At 40.3% G+C, this 15,001-nt stretch overlaps 1 protein-coding gene across 2 annotated transcripts in view; it reads right to left on the bottom strand.

Annotated features, from left to right (window-relative positions):
• Positions 1-13,609, bottom strand: part of ahnak (AHNAK nucleoprotein) — a 34,010-nt gene extending 20,401 nt beyond the window's left edge. The window contains exons 1-5 of one of the 2 annotated variants that reach the window (XM_071506901.1): positions 13,348-13,609; positions 5,743-5,805; positions 678-736; positions 379-535; positions 48-265 (exon numbers count right to left, since the gene is read on the bottom strand). In XM_071506901.1, coding sequence (XP_071363002.1) covers positions 48-265; positions 379-535 — 375 coding nt within the window. In that variant the 5' untranslated portion in view covers positions 678-736; positions 5,743-5,805; positions 13,348-13,609. The remainder of the gene's footprint in view (positions 1-47; positions 266-378; positions 536-677; positions 737-5,742; positions 5,806-13,347) is intronic. The other variant, XM_071506902.1, reaches the window with a different exon arrangement.
• Positions 13,610-15,001: the final 1,392 nt, after the last annotated feature.

Genomic DNA, 15,001 nt, shown 5'->3' with positions numbered 1-15,001 from the left:
ATTTTGTTCTGTTCCCTACAAAACAAGTCAGATACCATACAACTTACAAGGATGATGTCTGGACTTGAACCTCCAAACCGGGTCTTCCCTTCCCATGTCAGTGTGCCCATTGGTGAACGACATGGTGTGCTCAAGGGCGAGCAGCAAGGGGATTTGTTTTGTAGTTTCAGTCCAACCTTGTGGCGGTTCAGCGTCTTCAGTAGCTCTGCTGTTTCTTCTGAGCTCATGTTATCAAAGTAGATAGTGGCGCCCACAATCTGGTCACCTGTGAATTAAGTAGAGACAATACTGGAGATTAGTTGACACATAGGTGAGACAATTCTTACTTTGACTTGATGAAAGACACTGACGTAGAGGGGGAAAAAAGTTATTTACTACCTTCATATACTTTTCCAGACCGTGCAGCAGGTGACTCTCCTTTCACCTCCTTGACAAAGATCTCTCCTTCACTTGTCTGTTCAATGGTCAAGCCAGTTTTGTCTGGACCCTCCCAGTCTGGAAAGAGCACCTCCCTGGTTTCTTCCTCTTCAGCCATCTGTTAACATAACCATTCAAATAATGGGTTCAAGAGAAAAAGCACAAGCTTGCTGGCAAAACTTATGCATTTGCATCTAAGTATACAGGAAGAAATATAAAAAAATACAAGGAACTTGTGACTTAAAATACTCATAAAATACCTTGTTTTTGATCTCCTCGATTTAACCCCTGGTGTGATCGAAACCCTATCTTGGTTTTCCTACATAAAGAAAACACAGTGATAATCATCAAAACAAATCATGACAGACAACAAAATAACATCACTTTATGTTCACAAAGAAGAGACACCCTTAAGACAAATTCCATATTTAACTAAAGTAAACATTTACCAAACCTGCATTTTTAGTAGGTCCAGGCTGCAGGACCCATTGGTGGGCACTAGATGGTGTTAACACTTTGTCAGACAACACAGCCTCTGCGTCTACATACCAAACCATTCTATTCCTCACTCCTGTGTGCTCTGTTTTGGATATTTCGTTGGAGTCAAACCACACCCTGCCCCGAGGAAAGCAGCCCAATCCTATGCCTACACCCCAGTTCTAATGTCAACAGAAAGAACAATGATGGTTAAAGCTGTCTTGCTTTAAGAAAACACACAGAGGTGCAGACGTACACAGTAACACATACTGTACATCAGCATGTGACCACACACCCTTTCACATGTACACATGCACATCCACAAACAACTCTACAATAATAAAAAAATTATATGTTTGTATATGCTCGTACACATAAGGCACATCACACTTCTTATTGTGTTCACTAATGACAGCTACATATCGGTTTCAGTCTAGGTTGACCATGTATTTGTTGTAATTGTAATCATGACCTATCGCTTCATCACAAAGTTTAAGCTTTTAAATGTTAAGGTGAACACAGTAATACAAAAGCACATATCATGTTACTGGGTGTGGTCATTAGTCTTTACTAGATATTGCTAGCCATGATACTGAATCTTTTTCAATAAGCAAACAATGATGTAACATTCACCATATTCCTATCAGCTCACATCAAGCCAGTTTACAGGCATGCTTAACTTTGACTATGTATGTGCACTGTAGTAAACACATATGAGACCATCACAATGATAATAAAGTTTGTTTACATCATCTTCTGAACTACTTCCTCAAACATGCTAACTAGTACTTACTCTCCTCTTTGGAACAGACAACCCATTGTTGAGCCATATGTCTCTACCCAGCCAGCAATGGTTTATGTTTTTACATTGCAATCATTTGGCCCCCACTTAAGTCAATTTTTCCCATACATACAGACACATCAGGAGCAATTTGATGTTTCTTTCTTGCTCAGACACTTTCCATGCATACCTAAATGAAGACAAAGAGGACCAAACCACCAAAATTAACATTAAAAGACTACCCTTTTTAGCAACTGAACTATAGCTACTGACTTGATCATACCAACAACAACCAGTCAATATTTCGACCCAACCGGTCGAGGCAGACGGCCGCCCACCCTGAGCCCGGTTCTGTTGGAGGTTTCTTCCTGTTAAAAGGGAGTTTTTCCTCCCCCCTGTCGCCAAGTGCTTGCTCTTTGTGGGAACTGTTGGGTTTTTCTCTGTAACAAAGTTAGGTCTTGACCTTGCCCTGTAAAGTGCCTTGAGATAATGTATATTATGATTTGGCACTATACAAATAAAATTGAATTGAATATTTCACAATACTGAAACTTTTGCTGGATGGTAATGCACCGAGAGACACAAAGAAAAGGTGTATAACCAAAGTAATTTAAGTGAGAGAATTATTCTAGTGCTGCCTTGTGCAGCTTACCCCATCAAACAGTGCAGTAGTTGAGTGGCTGTCAGCAAAATGTCTGCCTATAATCAGCCAATCCCAATGACAAAAGCCTATCCATGGGATGACACAAAAGAATGAGGATATGAGTCATGGTGGTGAATAGTTGCTTGTGTTTTTACAGGATGGACTTGACAACCATACTAACTAGGAAAGAGACAGCATGTAACATGTCAGTAGAGAGAAATTGAGAGGAAGAATGCATGCATGTAAAGTTAGATTTCCATGTGATCAGAAACACCAATTTAAGGTGCAATCAACATTTTTCAGAAACCTCTGACTGAGTAAAAAATTCTTACAAATGTTTATTCTGTCTTAACATTCCTGCAGTTTTTAAATTATCTGTCAGAATATTGTCAGTCTGGTAAATAATTATTTTAAAAACACACAAACATTTTCCATACTATTTTGTGCTGCTGCAAATAACATAATTACAAAAGGAAGCAACCCCCCCCCCCCCCCCACCCCCACCCCCACCCTTTCATGAAGCTGCCACACTGTTCTGTAAGATAACAAGCTATTGGGAACAAGAGGAACCTGGGGCAATGATAATGAAACAGCTGTTTCAAAAGGGTCGGTAATATGCATCATTCACTTAACTGCCATCTGCCACTCTCTCCACATGTCCAAAGACAAGTATTTCATACAAAATGAAGGTAACATTAATGTTTTGGGTAGTTTGCTGGTATGTCAAAAAAAAAAAAATACTGGTAGAGACAGAGACCTGTTTGACTCCTAACACAATTGGATCTCAACCACAGGAATTGTTATCTCAAGAGCTTTTCTGAAATTTAGATAGTGTGTTAAAATATTACCATGCATACAGCCTGGATTTGCGCCAGTTACTTTACATAGAGATCAACCCAGATATATTGTGCATTTTTGGCAGGTATGTAGGCTATACATAAAAATGTTTTCACTATTTTTTTCTGTTCTCTCCTGAACATTTACATATCCAACTGGCAAACTGTCCAACATCCAAACTGCTTTAAAAAAAAATAAGCCTGTCTAGACCTCTGTGTCAATAAAGATGACAAAACTAAAATTAACAGAGCAGATTTTTGAAAAACATAGGGTGTGAGAAAGCCAAGTGATTTCCAAATTGTCTCCCAAGTTTGCTGAGCTCTGCCCAAGGATACCTAACGCACAATACGCCAATTAACACAAGTCAATAAATAGACTGGTCCTGCATGACTGGGAACACTGGAAAGTGCATGCAATGCTTTGAGGTAATATTAAGGCCTCTCTGAAATAGCCTTTCACAGACTCTGGACTGAATAAGAAGGGCCAGGGCCACCAACAGTGATAGGGATGGTGTTTATGCCAAAGATGATGCCAACCACTTGCAAGCATACACAACGTGATCCTCTCTCTCCCTGTTTCCTCCTCTCTCTTTCAATCTCATTGTGTCTGTCAGTGCAACTTAAACATGTCTCTTATCAAAACCTCAACCCTTAAATCTGTTCTATTACATTCATCAAATACAGCTGAAGTGTGTGAGTATGGATGGGACAAATAAAGCACCAAAGATCCAACTTCATCCAATTAATTCATATATATAAAATTCCATTCGGGTCAGCTGACACTGCCAGTTATATTATCTTAACAAGGCTCTTCTGATCCCACCCAGAGAATATCTGCACTGAACCAAAAGAATTTGTGTTTCCCCATGGGTTACAATGTGGCTCAGTTTACATGTCTAGCTTCTCTCTTCACTCAGTCAATGAAAACAGACAAAAATAGCTGAAAAACTTGATATGATCTTGGTTTCCTTACTCTTTTGTTCTTCCACACGCCCCTCAGGCCTTATTGATATTGTTAAGACCTATTTAGCGTTTGAGATGGGGCAGTGAAGATGAAGTACTGAATTTCTCTCAGAAGGCACATATTATTGTTGGCTGGATTACATTTTTAGAAAAAAATAACAATTCACAGATCAATCAATAATTCACATCTATAATCACCTTTCTTCCTCCTGCATTTTGCCCTTGCTATGAGGCTCTCCATGAGCAAGGGTGCACTATTTGGGCTGTCCTTGTTCTCAGAGCTATGACATATTTCTGGCAGCAAGCTGCAGGGAGGAGCTAAGGCTCACAGCAATATAGGAGGGAAGGAAGGAACTTAGTAAGAGGGAGGGAGATGGAAATAAGAGGAAATGGTTAAAAAAATGAAAGCGAATGGTTGTGAAACTGCTCTGTGGAATGTTAGCCTACATGTTAACAGTAAAGAGGGGGAAAGACAGCCAAGTAGAAATGAAAATTGTGGGCTCCTGAGAGATTTATAATGCCATACAGTTCATAGGGCATCCTGAATATTTGCAGCAAAGTCCCCCTTTACTTTTTCATTCTTCACTAAATGTAGTCCAAAGTGTCAGAATCCCCCTCTGTATACAAGCTTAGAATATGCTTTAACGAGCATAAACTATGTCAGAAATAGAGCAAACGTGAATACAAATAGTGATCCAAAAAGATCATATGATTAGATATGGATTGTGTTGTAAACAGATGCTTAATAAGTAAGCCACTGTTCTTGGGATCATAAGACAGGCAGACAGTCTGTGACTCAAAGCAATCAGGCAATATGACAATCAACCAGTCCTTTATCCTTCCCTTTATATTTTTTGTTTTTCATGTCTGAGGGTGACATTCCTGGTGTCACATGTCCTTAAATTTTATTAGAGATGTCATCTAAAGCATATTTGAAGGAAATACAAAATGAGAGCTTCACAAAAAGCCTTGAAGAAACCATGGAGGCAGGGAGAAAATTAGGGGCAAAGGAGTTAGATGAGTTTGTCTATCATATTTTATTATGTGTTGACCAAGGGGCATCGTAGAGACAGCCAGCCAGAGAAAAGCTTGTGTTTACTAGAATGCAACCACAGAGCATTTTCTGGATACGCCTCTCTTATGGCTTGTCATTGGCCTACAGAGGTTGCGTATGGTATTGGATTAGTATGCCTTTTCATCTAGCTTTTCCCTCTACTCAAAATGAATAAACCTTCCAAAGATGCCGACTACAAATCGCTTGTCGGGGTTTTGATAAGGTTGTTTCATAAGAGGGGGAAAGGGGTTCGAGTGGAACAGGTGGTCGCTGGGGGAGGAAAGAGGGGTGAAAGAGGAGGCCCAGGGAGCAGAAGCAGCCAAGTGTCAGGTTTCCACAAAGGAGGCCTTTCACAACTGAATGACAGTGGCTTGACCTTCCAGGTTCAAAGGAGGCTTTGCAACAAACATTCCAACAGAGGTTTGGCGTCTGGCTGCATAAGAGAACACAGTTCTGAGGTGACACTGACTAGATGGTTTTGGAGTGGAGCGACAGGGAGAGAGAAATTGAGTTTTCTTTGCACCAGAGGTGTGATGTGTGGCTCTTCTGCATCAAGTCAAGGGACACTTACCTTGGATTGCTCAAGCAACGCCAAGGGTTTCAGTCTTATGCTGTGGTTCGTCTTTCTTGACTTCTGTTGACAAAGACAATAGAAAGATTGGGGTTTGCTTAATATCATTTAAAAATATATAAATTAAATTACACTACAATGGGCAATATAAAAGAACCATATCATGAATTCATCACGCTGCTCTCCTATGCTATAACACAACATGTTTCAGCCGCATGTTTGACAGATAAGAAAACATATTCCTCCCATAGTCTCTGTTGCATTAAGAGTTGTGTGCTCTCATGACAGCCACATGTACTGATGTTACAGTCAAGATTTCCTCATGGTATTTTACTGTACATGCTCAATAGACCCTCCTTAACTGAGTCTTTAATAATTAACCAACTAATGGTAGCATTATTGACCCTGGCAAATAATTATGCAAAACACTATGTTTAAGTTAATAAATCCATCTTCTTCTTTAGTGTGGCTCTCACTTCTGCAGAGGAGGACATAGATGGACACACACAATTTCTATCCAGGATCCTGTTCAGTTTGATGGAATTTGAAACTGAGAGATAAAAAGAAACAAATCAAGTTGTAGAGGAATTCTAAAAGGAAATGTAATTCCACTGCTGTCACTGACTGTCTGAAGACTTTTCTGCTAAGATGTGAAGTACAAAACCACTGCATTTTAACAGCAGAAACAGGTAGCCATACAAGCCAATATAGCAATAAAACGTTGTTGCAACCATATTTATTTCTTGGATTCTGAGTTTCATACTGCATGCCAAGTCAATCTTACTTTTACCCGCTGTAACTAGCCCAAAATCTTACAAGACTTACGAGGATTATTGTTCCAACCCACCAGCATATTGTGAAACAAAGCCTTCTCTTTGTCAGTTTCAGTACAAACAGAACCAGACTTGATGTGTGTACAGACAGGCATCTACCGGTGGGAACATGTCCCTCAGAAAAATTCTTCAGAGACAGGCTCTCCACCCCATCATTAACCTCCCCCTTCCCAGTCCCCTGTGTTCAATAAAGTAAAGTGCTCATTACTGTGGTGAAAATTACACCAAATAACTGTGTTTGTGAGACTCTGAAACCATTTCTAAACAGTTGGGGTTTAAATACCTGTGCTAAACACTAAATGCAATAGAGAGAAAGTGAGCAAACGTGTCCTTTAAAAGCAGCAATAGTGGTGAAAAGCTTGTAAAATGCTTTAAAGTTCTACCCAAGAATGCATTGTTGTTGATTGCTTTGAACTGGTCCTATACTGAAATAGATGGGACATAGCCGAGATAAATGCCAGCCAGTACATGGCTGTCATGATGTTTGTGTAGGGAGACGTATGCCACAGCAGCTGTGTACACTCTCTAGCCCATACTCTAGTTACAGAGACGTATTCATCATTCTGCCATGTTGGGGAGTCATTCAGGTACAGGGATGACTGAATGACACTTTTCAAAGGTACCAAACTAATGGTTAGACATGAGTAAGAACTGGCCTGTATCAGTGATGCCCAAAACAAAATCAGATAAAGGATACATGAGATCTCTGTGAAAGACACTTATTTTTATAAGATTTGTTGATGAATTTGATTTTCTCAAACAAATTCAGTGAAAAAAAAATAGTCTCATGCAAGTAGAATTTTTTTTACAATGGTCATATCAGAGTTAACACACTCAGAAGATAAGAAACAGGTTGCCACACCTTCTGTACTCAGTACCTTGGTGAGACCACAGACATGAACACACACACACACACAGTAAGGTGAAACATGGTCACCAACAGTGGGGAAAGCAAATAAAAACACATGCAGAGCTGAACAGTAGAAATACCACGCCACAGTCCATGAGGTGGATCGCGTCGCTTTGCCTCTATGCTCTGCTCACAGAGGGAGCAGCTCAGTGCACAGCCCCACCCAGGCCTCCAGTCACACACATTCCTTGATAGAGCCGTCAGGCCAGCTGGAAGGGAGCCCAGCCTCTCCCCACAGTGACTAACTCCAAAGAAATGTCCTCTCTCTCTCTGACTCTGACTCCAGCTTCAGTCTATGCCGCCCACCCTGCACCCTGCCTGAATGCCCACCCTCCTGCAGTCAGTCCACCACACCCCTCACCTCTAGGTTCTGCTCAAATAAACAAGAACACCACATCCAGTCACATATACACATTTAACAGCACCCTGAAATGCACTCACTCAAATGAACGCTGAGAAGTAATACAGGATCGGCTGACTGGATCACCATTGTTACCATAATTATTGTATCTGGCTCCACCTGTGCACTCGGTTACAACAAACAGAACTCTACACCTCACTACTATCCACTTCCACACCCAGGCCTTATCTCTTTGCCTTAAGGGCACATATTGTACCTGGTCATAGTTTGTACTTAGGTCCCAACACACTGGTAACTGATCAAAGTGGTTTTAGTCAGTTCTTCTGGTTGATTGCCAAATCCAATCAGTTTGGTGAACAGAAAACAGGAGCAGTGTGACAATGATTAAAGCTCAGTCGTAAGTGAATCAGGCACAGTGGTGCTGTTGAGAGATAAGATTTGATTATGTGCAAATAAAAAGGCCTCAGTCCAGGGAGGGAAAGAGGGAGAGACAAGCAGAGACCAAATCAGTCTTGTTGACAAAACAGACTCTGTTCCCCTCTCTGCTCTGTAGTTTGACACAGCAAGTACAACAAATACAAAGAAACACAGCAGGCCCCAGCGTAGGTTCACTCCTCTCCCAAAAACGCAGATAGGGCATGCATGTGTGACACATATAAAAGGAATGCACGTCAAAATAAATTGTTCTTTTCTAAACTCCATATAGACCTAAACCAAACCACAAGTCCTGCAGAAGACCAAAGCCTGCCCACTGACGCCAAGTTGGCCTGCTGCTGATTAAACTATTGTGACTTTGGCAGGAGTTGTGCACTAAATGGAAAAACTGATGAAAACTCTTAAAACACTCTTCTCTTGTTTTTATGAGATCACAAACAAGACCAAGGGTTTTGTTGAGAGTACATTTCAACTATGCCTTGATTTTAAGGTAAATTATATTTTAAGCCTTATGTTCACAAAAGGAAAGTAGCAGAAAGGTTATATACTGTTTGAGGCAGCAAGGGGTTCATGGCTTCTATCATTACTCATTGTTCTCTGTTACACCCCTAGACGTCCAAGGAGGGAGGATCTCAATTTGAATTTCCTCTCCCAGGGTTTCTTCAATTTTTTCCTAATGCGCTAAGATATTAAAGGGAAGTTTTTCCTTGTTTTCTCAGAAACTTACTGTATCATAAACAATACTGTGTGTCTGCCCGGAAATCCTGCTGAAATATTAAATATGATACTAGGCTGTAAAAATAATTTAACCTAACAGTTAGCAAAAATGAAACAAAACATTTTACATTTATAGTTGAAGTTCTGAAATGAGAAGTGATCGTGGGCTGGTTTCTACTAGCAGTTTCAGAGCCTGGAACACTGAACAAATAACAAAGTGAAAAATAGGATGAAGAAAAGCCCAGCCATGTTTCTGAGATGAGGATGATATAACTGGCATAACTAGTTACACCAGTGAAAGAGAAAGAGGAGAGTGAAGTTCATATAGCTCTGACACATAATCAAGATATCATTTAAGGTTTGCAGACATCCACACCAGCCTTACAGACGGCATGCCATGTAACTGCCCTACTTCAACTCAATTTAGTTTGGTAATATAGTCAAAATTTGTTTCAGTCTTCCACAGCTGCTGCTTGAACAAGAACAAATGCAAGTCCATTAGTGGAGCAGGAGGTGAGAAAGTTAAGAGGTGGGCTAGATGGAAACCATAGCAGCAGAATGTATATATGGACTTAAGACTTCCTTGGCTGTAGAACTTGAAGCATAAGCATTTAGTTTTAGAGCACAGAGTGCAGAGTTGTTTAGAACAAGAGATGTTGTAAGGTTGTGAGGAGCACTATCCTTGAGTATCTTGTGCCTGATAAAGAAAGCCTAAACAAAGCTGAATATATTTCTAAATTTACATTCCAGGCCCTGCTGACCTGACATTTTGGGCGCCTCATTCCAAATAGAGTTTTTGTAACAGATGTTGCATTCCTCGTGCAAGGCAACATAACAGTTTGTGGGGGTTGGGGTGCAAGACAGACAGTCAGTTGGGGGCAGGTGCAGTACAGCAACAGTTATGTAAGATTTATTGTTTTGGGATAGTGTCAAACCACAGATGTTGAGCTGAGCATTGGTGAATGTTGCTGGCTTATCAGAAAAATTATTCACACCCTTTTTAAATGCAATGCTTGCTAGTCCTACCGAGCTAGAAGCAACAGTAAAGCCTGAATTGTATTCATGTGCATGGGTGTGACTTACAGGGGTATTATGTGTAACTTGTGATGACTGTCTCATCATACCTCTCAAAACACTATTTCCCAACCAGTAGGCAGCCAATGATAATGATAGGGACTTCACAGAGCATACTGAGGGCATGCTGAAACATTCATACGCAGTTCGAGATGGAAGAAAAGGGAGTGGCTGCTGAATGGACTGCCTAGAAAGACTTTCTAAAATCGCACACCACAGTTAGGTGTTTATTTGCAGCTGGAAGAAAACTAAACATCTCTCACTGGAACCGTTGCGTATCTACAAATACGCTATTGTGTTATAGCAATATCTAGGGTCAGACTTCAGCAAGTCTGCTGGAACTTCAGGATGTCTGAGAGCCCAGCTTTGCTTCTAAATGAATGCCAAGTGTGAAAAAACTATAATTTGATTGCAATCAGCCTCCCTTCTTTCAGCTTATTTGTTACATACACCTCCCTCTTTTTGCCTCTCTACACTGTCCCTCCTTACAACCACCCCCTCAACAAACCCATGAGGAAATGACAGAGGAAGTGTGCTACAGACCAGTTTCTTTCCGTTTCACACTGGCACAGCTGAGTAACACCGCTCCACTCATCTGCCAGTCAAGAATATATAGTGGCTTTGGTGGACTGCTGTGATAAATATTTTGACATGGTCAAGCTCAGACTCCAAACAGTCATGAGGCATGTCATTTTCTTGAGGCTAGTAAAATGCTGTTTGCCACATGGGTAGGTGCAACAAAATCACCAGAAGTGGCATCACAGCGGGATATGGACTATGATGACAGCAAGATTTTATTAGTAAAGCTTCTTCAAAATTTCACAGTGTGGTTTTTGGCATCCCAAATGTCTTACATTAATCTAGGTGACAACATAATGTAGTCTCTGTACTGCTGCAGTGATAGACAGTGCAAGTATTAAAATAAACAGTATCTGCCCAAGGCCACAACTGACAGATGTTTCAGCTGCAGGCAGTGAGGAACCAGTTCTGAAGTTTTCCACAGTTGAAAAATATATTAAGTTCTTTATTCCAAATTTACATGACTATTTTATAAACACTTAACATACCCAAAACTCTCCACATGAAGTAACATATGTAATATAATATGTTTTGCTATATTACCACCAAGTAAAACAGGAATTTTTGAAATGCTAAGAACATATTATAACTTTAATTCACACCTAATACCCAAACACCTTTTAGCTCTGTGTGAACATTAGTCTCTTCAATCAGTCTGTCACAATCAATCACCTTGACAAGAGTGGTTTGAGAAATGCCAGACATTTACAGCTGTGGAGCACTAAACATGAGTTAAGTGCGCATTGAAAAAAAAACTGAGTAGAGCAGAGCACGCCACTGAAAATACTTTTGGGTGTGGCAACAGGGAGCTGTGGAAGACAGGCAACTGCACAGACACAAATTTGACTTTCAAGTGAGATTCAACAAAGGATTATGTCTACTCTGGACTTTTTAAAATCTGCTTTTGCCTCAATTTGAACAAATACATCACATCAAAATGCAGACCAAACTATATGTGATGACTCTAGTTTCAACCACACCTGGAAAATTGTCTTTTCTACTTTAAATATACATTAGGGGAGAAATAAATAACTCTCAACTTTTGAGTGTTTAAAATGCATTCCTGTCTTTCTACAAATGTGCGAAGTCTTCGCTCCCCTCTATGCCTCAAACCTGGTTTCAATTAGCTTGTCTTTCCAAACCACTACATTCCATTACTCCCCTCCTCGCCCCCACCCCGCCCATCCCCCCTCACTAACTCACTCGCTGGCTTTCTTTCCCCATCTTCCTCCCTTCTTCTCCTCTTCTCCCCTCTCTCTCCTCCCCTGCACACCCTGGCTGGGAGCCCAGGTTAGGAGATCCAAGGTAACAGAAAGAAAGAGAAATTTCTCTCTGCCCAAGAAAAAGTAAGCCAAAAAAAAAAACCAAAACATTACTGGCCTCAGCATAAAGCAGTAGTTTTGAACTGTCCCTTATCTAACACTAGCTGGGAAGGAGGGACGCCTTGTTCAAAAACTTTATATCTTTATATCACATCTTCAGACAAGATCACTGCATTCCACAAGAGTAGACTGCATTAAAAAAGGCCCATATATGAGATGAAATGAGATTAGGCAAAGAAGAAATTATGATCAATACTTTTAATTTTGCTAAAACCCACTTGATACCCCATAAAGGACATTTGGATGTGCTTGGCAGGACCAACTGCGACGTCTGCAGCATGTATGGGTTTTTTTTTTCTTTCTTTTTTCTTTTTGACTGTAAAGGGTGTGCCTCTGTGAGGAGACAGCGAAGCAAGAAGGGAGGGAGAAAAAAAGGAGGGGGCGGAGGGAGGTGAAGGAGAGGAATCCACACCCAACCTTGTTGCTGCAGGCTGCCATAGGGAAGTACCTTCATGTTTTAAACTTCCAAATCTCAGCAAAGGGCTTTGGACAGATAAGAGAAACACCTCGTCAACACACACACAAACTAACTCTTATCGTTCCAGCATTTCTTCCATTTAACCTTCAGTATATGGGATATTCCAATGCCATAAAAGGTTTATGTCAGAGACTAGGGATAATGAATATGGACATAACATCCACGTTGCACAATAGTCAAATCACTAAACAAATATAGAGTGAAGAGGTGTTACCTCTCATATCCAAATGGACAAAAACCATATGAAGATATTCTTTATTCTCTCTACAACAGTGGCTCCGGCACTTATATGCACCTTGGATAACAACTTTTGTGTGTAGTTAAAGGAAAAAGAGAAGTGCGCAACTCCAGACAAGTCCTCTGCATTCATGTGGTGGCACACACCCACTTCTCATGTGCTGCACCATTTTAAATCAGCATTTTAAACTTACTATGATAATCACAAAGAAATTACCACCACTTCACAGAAAAACTCATGTTTTCGACTCATACAACTGAACACCGCAGCAAAACTTTCCCAAAAGAAAAACCATAGGATACCACAGCAGATAAACATGTAGAACAAATAGGACAAAGTCACTATCATCTTATCACTGATACACATTCTCACCACATGTGCCCATAGGAATATCACAGGAATGTTGGACTCATAATCTTGACATTTTTGCAACAACTTAGTTGATTAAACTTTGGTCAAGTTATTGTAAGTTAATATCTAATAGGTGGTTTAGATTTTAAGCACAACCAGCAACAAAGTTCAGAAATACAGCTTTGAAAATGAAACAAAACAAAAAACATTCACTTCAATCTGAGGAAAGAAAAAAGTGCATCTTTACCTGTGCGCAGTCTTTGCGCCCAAGAAGCCTCACACCAGCTTGAGCATCCTTGAAAACTTGTCCTCTCCCCTTCTCCCCAGCCCAAGAAAAGCACCTCTTCCAGTCACAACTTTGCAGTCTGTTAGGATTCTGTCACTCCTTTCCTATTTCTCGATCAACCAAGTTTCCAGGGCGTTTTCTCCCCCCTTCTCTCCCTCCCTCTTCTGCTGTGAGTTGATTTTAACTTTTTTCTATGTGGCTGCTCCTCTGGGCTGAGCAGAGTGGTTGGACAGAGAGCTGGGTAGGGCTCTTGGTTTGCAGAAGGAGGGGAATGCAGGGGAGGAGACCAGTGGCAAGGGAGTGGTCCTCAGCAGCCATGGGACCACCCACTGCTTCATATCAAGGGCTCCAATGACATGCAACAGGAAAAGTAACTTCTGCTTTAAGAAATGAAAATAAATTAAAATACCTTCATAAAATTTCCATAAGTACATACATTTATCAGCTAAATGTTCACAGCAGTCAGTCAACTTTTTAAACTGTGTAGAAAAAGTACTTAAACTGTCAAAATGAGCAGTGACTGAGAAAATATTTTTTGAGTTGTATATTATTTAAGCAAAAAACCCATCCGTTTGTGACATTGTTGGCATGGCTTTGGACATTCTTGCTTCAGTGGTAATACCAAAACTGGACCAACTTTTGACTGTTTGAGCTCATTTAAGGCACTAAACGCACCTCACTATATTCAACGGATGCCCATACGCAAGTGGCAGCCTTTTATTGGCCTTGCATAAATACTTACACATCATATATGTACGCTTCGGTCGATGATGGTGGAAACTTGGTTGTGATTGGCCAGTGAGCCCAGCCCCGGAACATGCATCCAGCATGCTCTCAAGTGCACCCCAAATGACAGGCATGGATTTGAAGCAGCCCACCAGGATTTGAAGATAAGAATGAAGTACACAAAGTAATGTACCACAAAATGGGTCTTATATCATAGACAATGACATAAACATGTTATTACAGCACTTAAATTACTGCACACACACTGACTCAAAGTTGTCATTAACAAAATTACTCTAGAATGAGTCCTTTGCTTACATAGGTCAAAGCATCTATTTTCTGTCTTTGTCTCCGAGTTCACTTGTTTTAACAATGCCCACCCTGAACCAGAGCTTACTGAATTGCAACAGCTGCATGTTTTATATTGGTAACTTAAGTTCTGTTTTGAATTTAAGAATACAAGATTTTGAAAATATGCTTTTCATACTTTGTTATTTTCACAATCACAATTTCTTAAGCTGAAAACAGCAATTGTAAATTCTCAGTATTGCTGGAAGGAATACCACACTGTCTTCACAGCATAATTTTGTAAGAGCTCTGTGTCACATGAAAGATTTTTTTGTAAGAGTAAAACTTCTCTTATTTTTATAGGTACTGTTCCTCTTACAGCCCACTGTTATTCAAGTATTTCAAGAATATTTTACAGCCATGATGCACAAAATGATGTTTAATTTTTCCACTCTCACAATATTTTTGTGGAGCATATTTTAATCTCCACACAGAGGTGCAGGTCTTGTTTCTACAAGCTCTAACACAGGGCCAATGAAAATAAACATCCTAACTCACTCTGAATATACAAAAAAAAAATTCACACTTTTATTCCAGAAAA

This window comes from Trachinotus anak, unplaced genomic scaffold, assembly GCF_046630095.1.
Source record: "Trachinotus anak isolate AG129_WGS33_773 ecotype Australia unplaced genomic scaffold, CSIRO_AGI_Tana_v1 ptg000021l, whole genome shotgun sequence".
Lineage (NCBI taxonomy): Eukaryota > Metazoa > Chordata > Actinopteri > Carangiformes > Carangidae > Trachinotus > Trachinotus anak.
The sequence above is the reverse complement of the archived record's forward strand: the minus strand, read 5'-3'. Positions and strand labels throughout refer to the sequence as shown.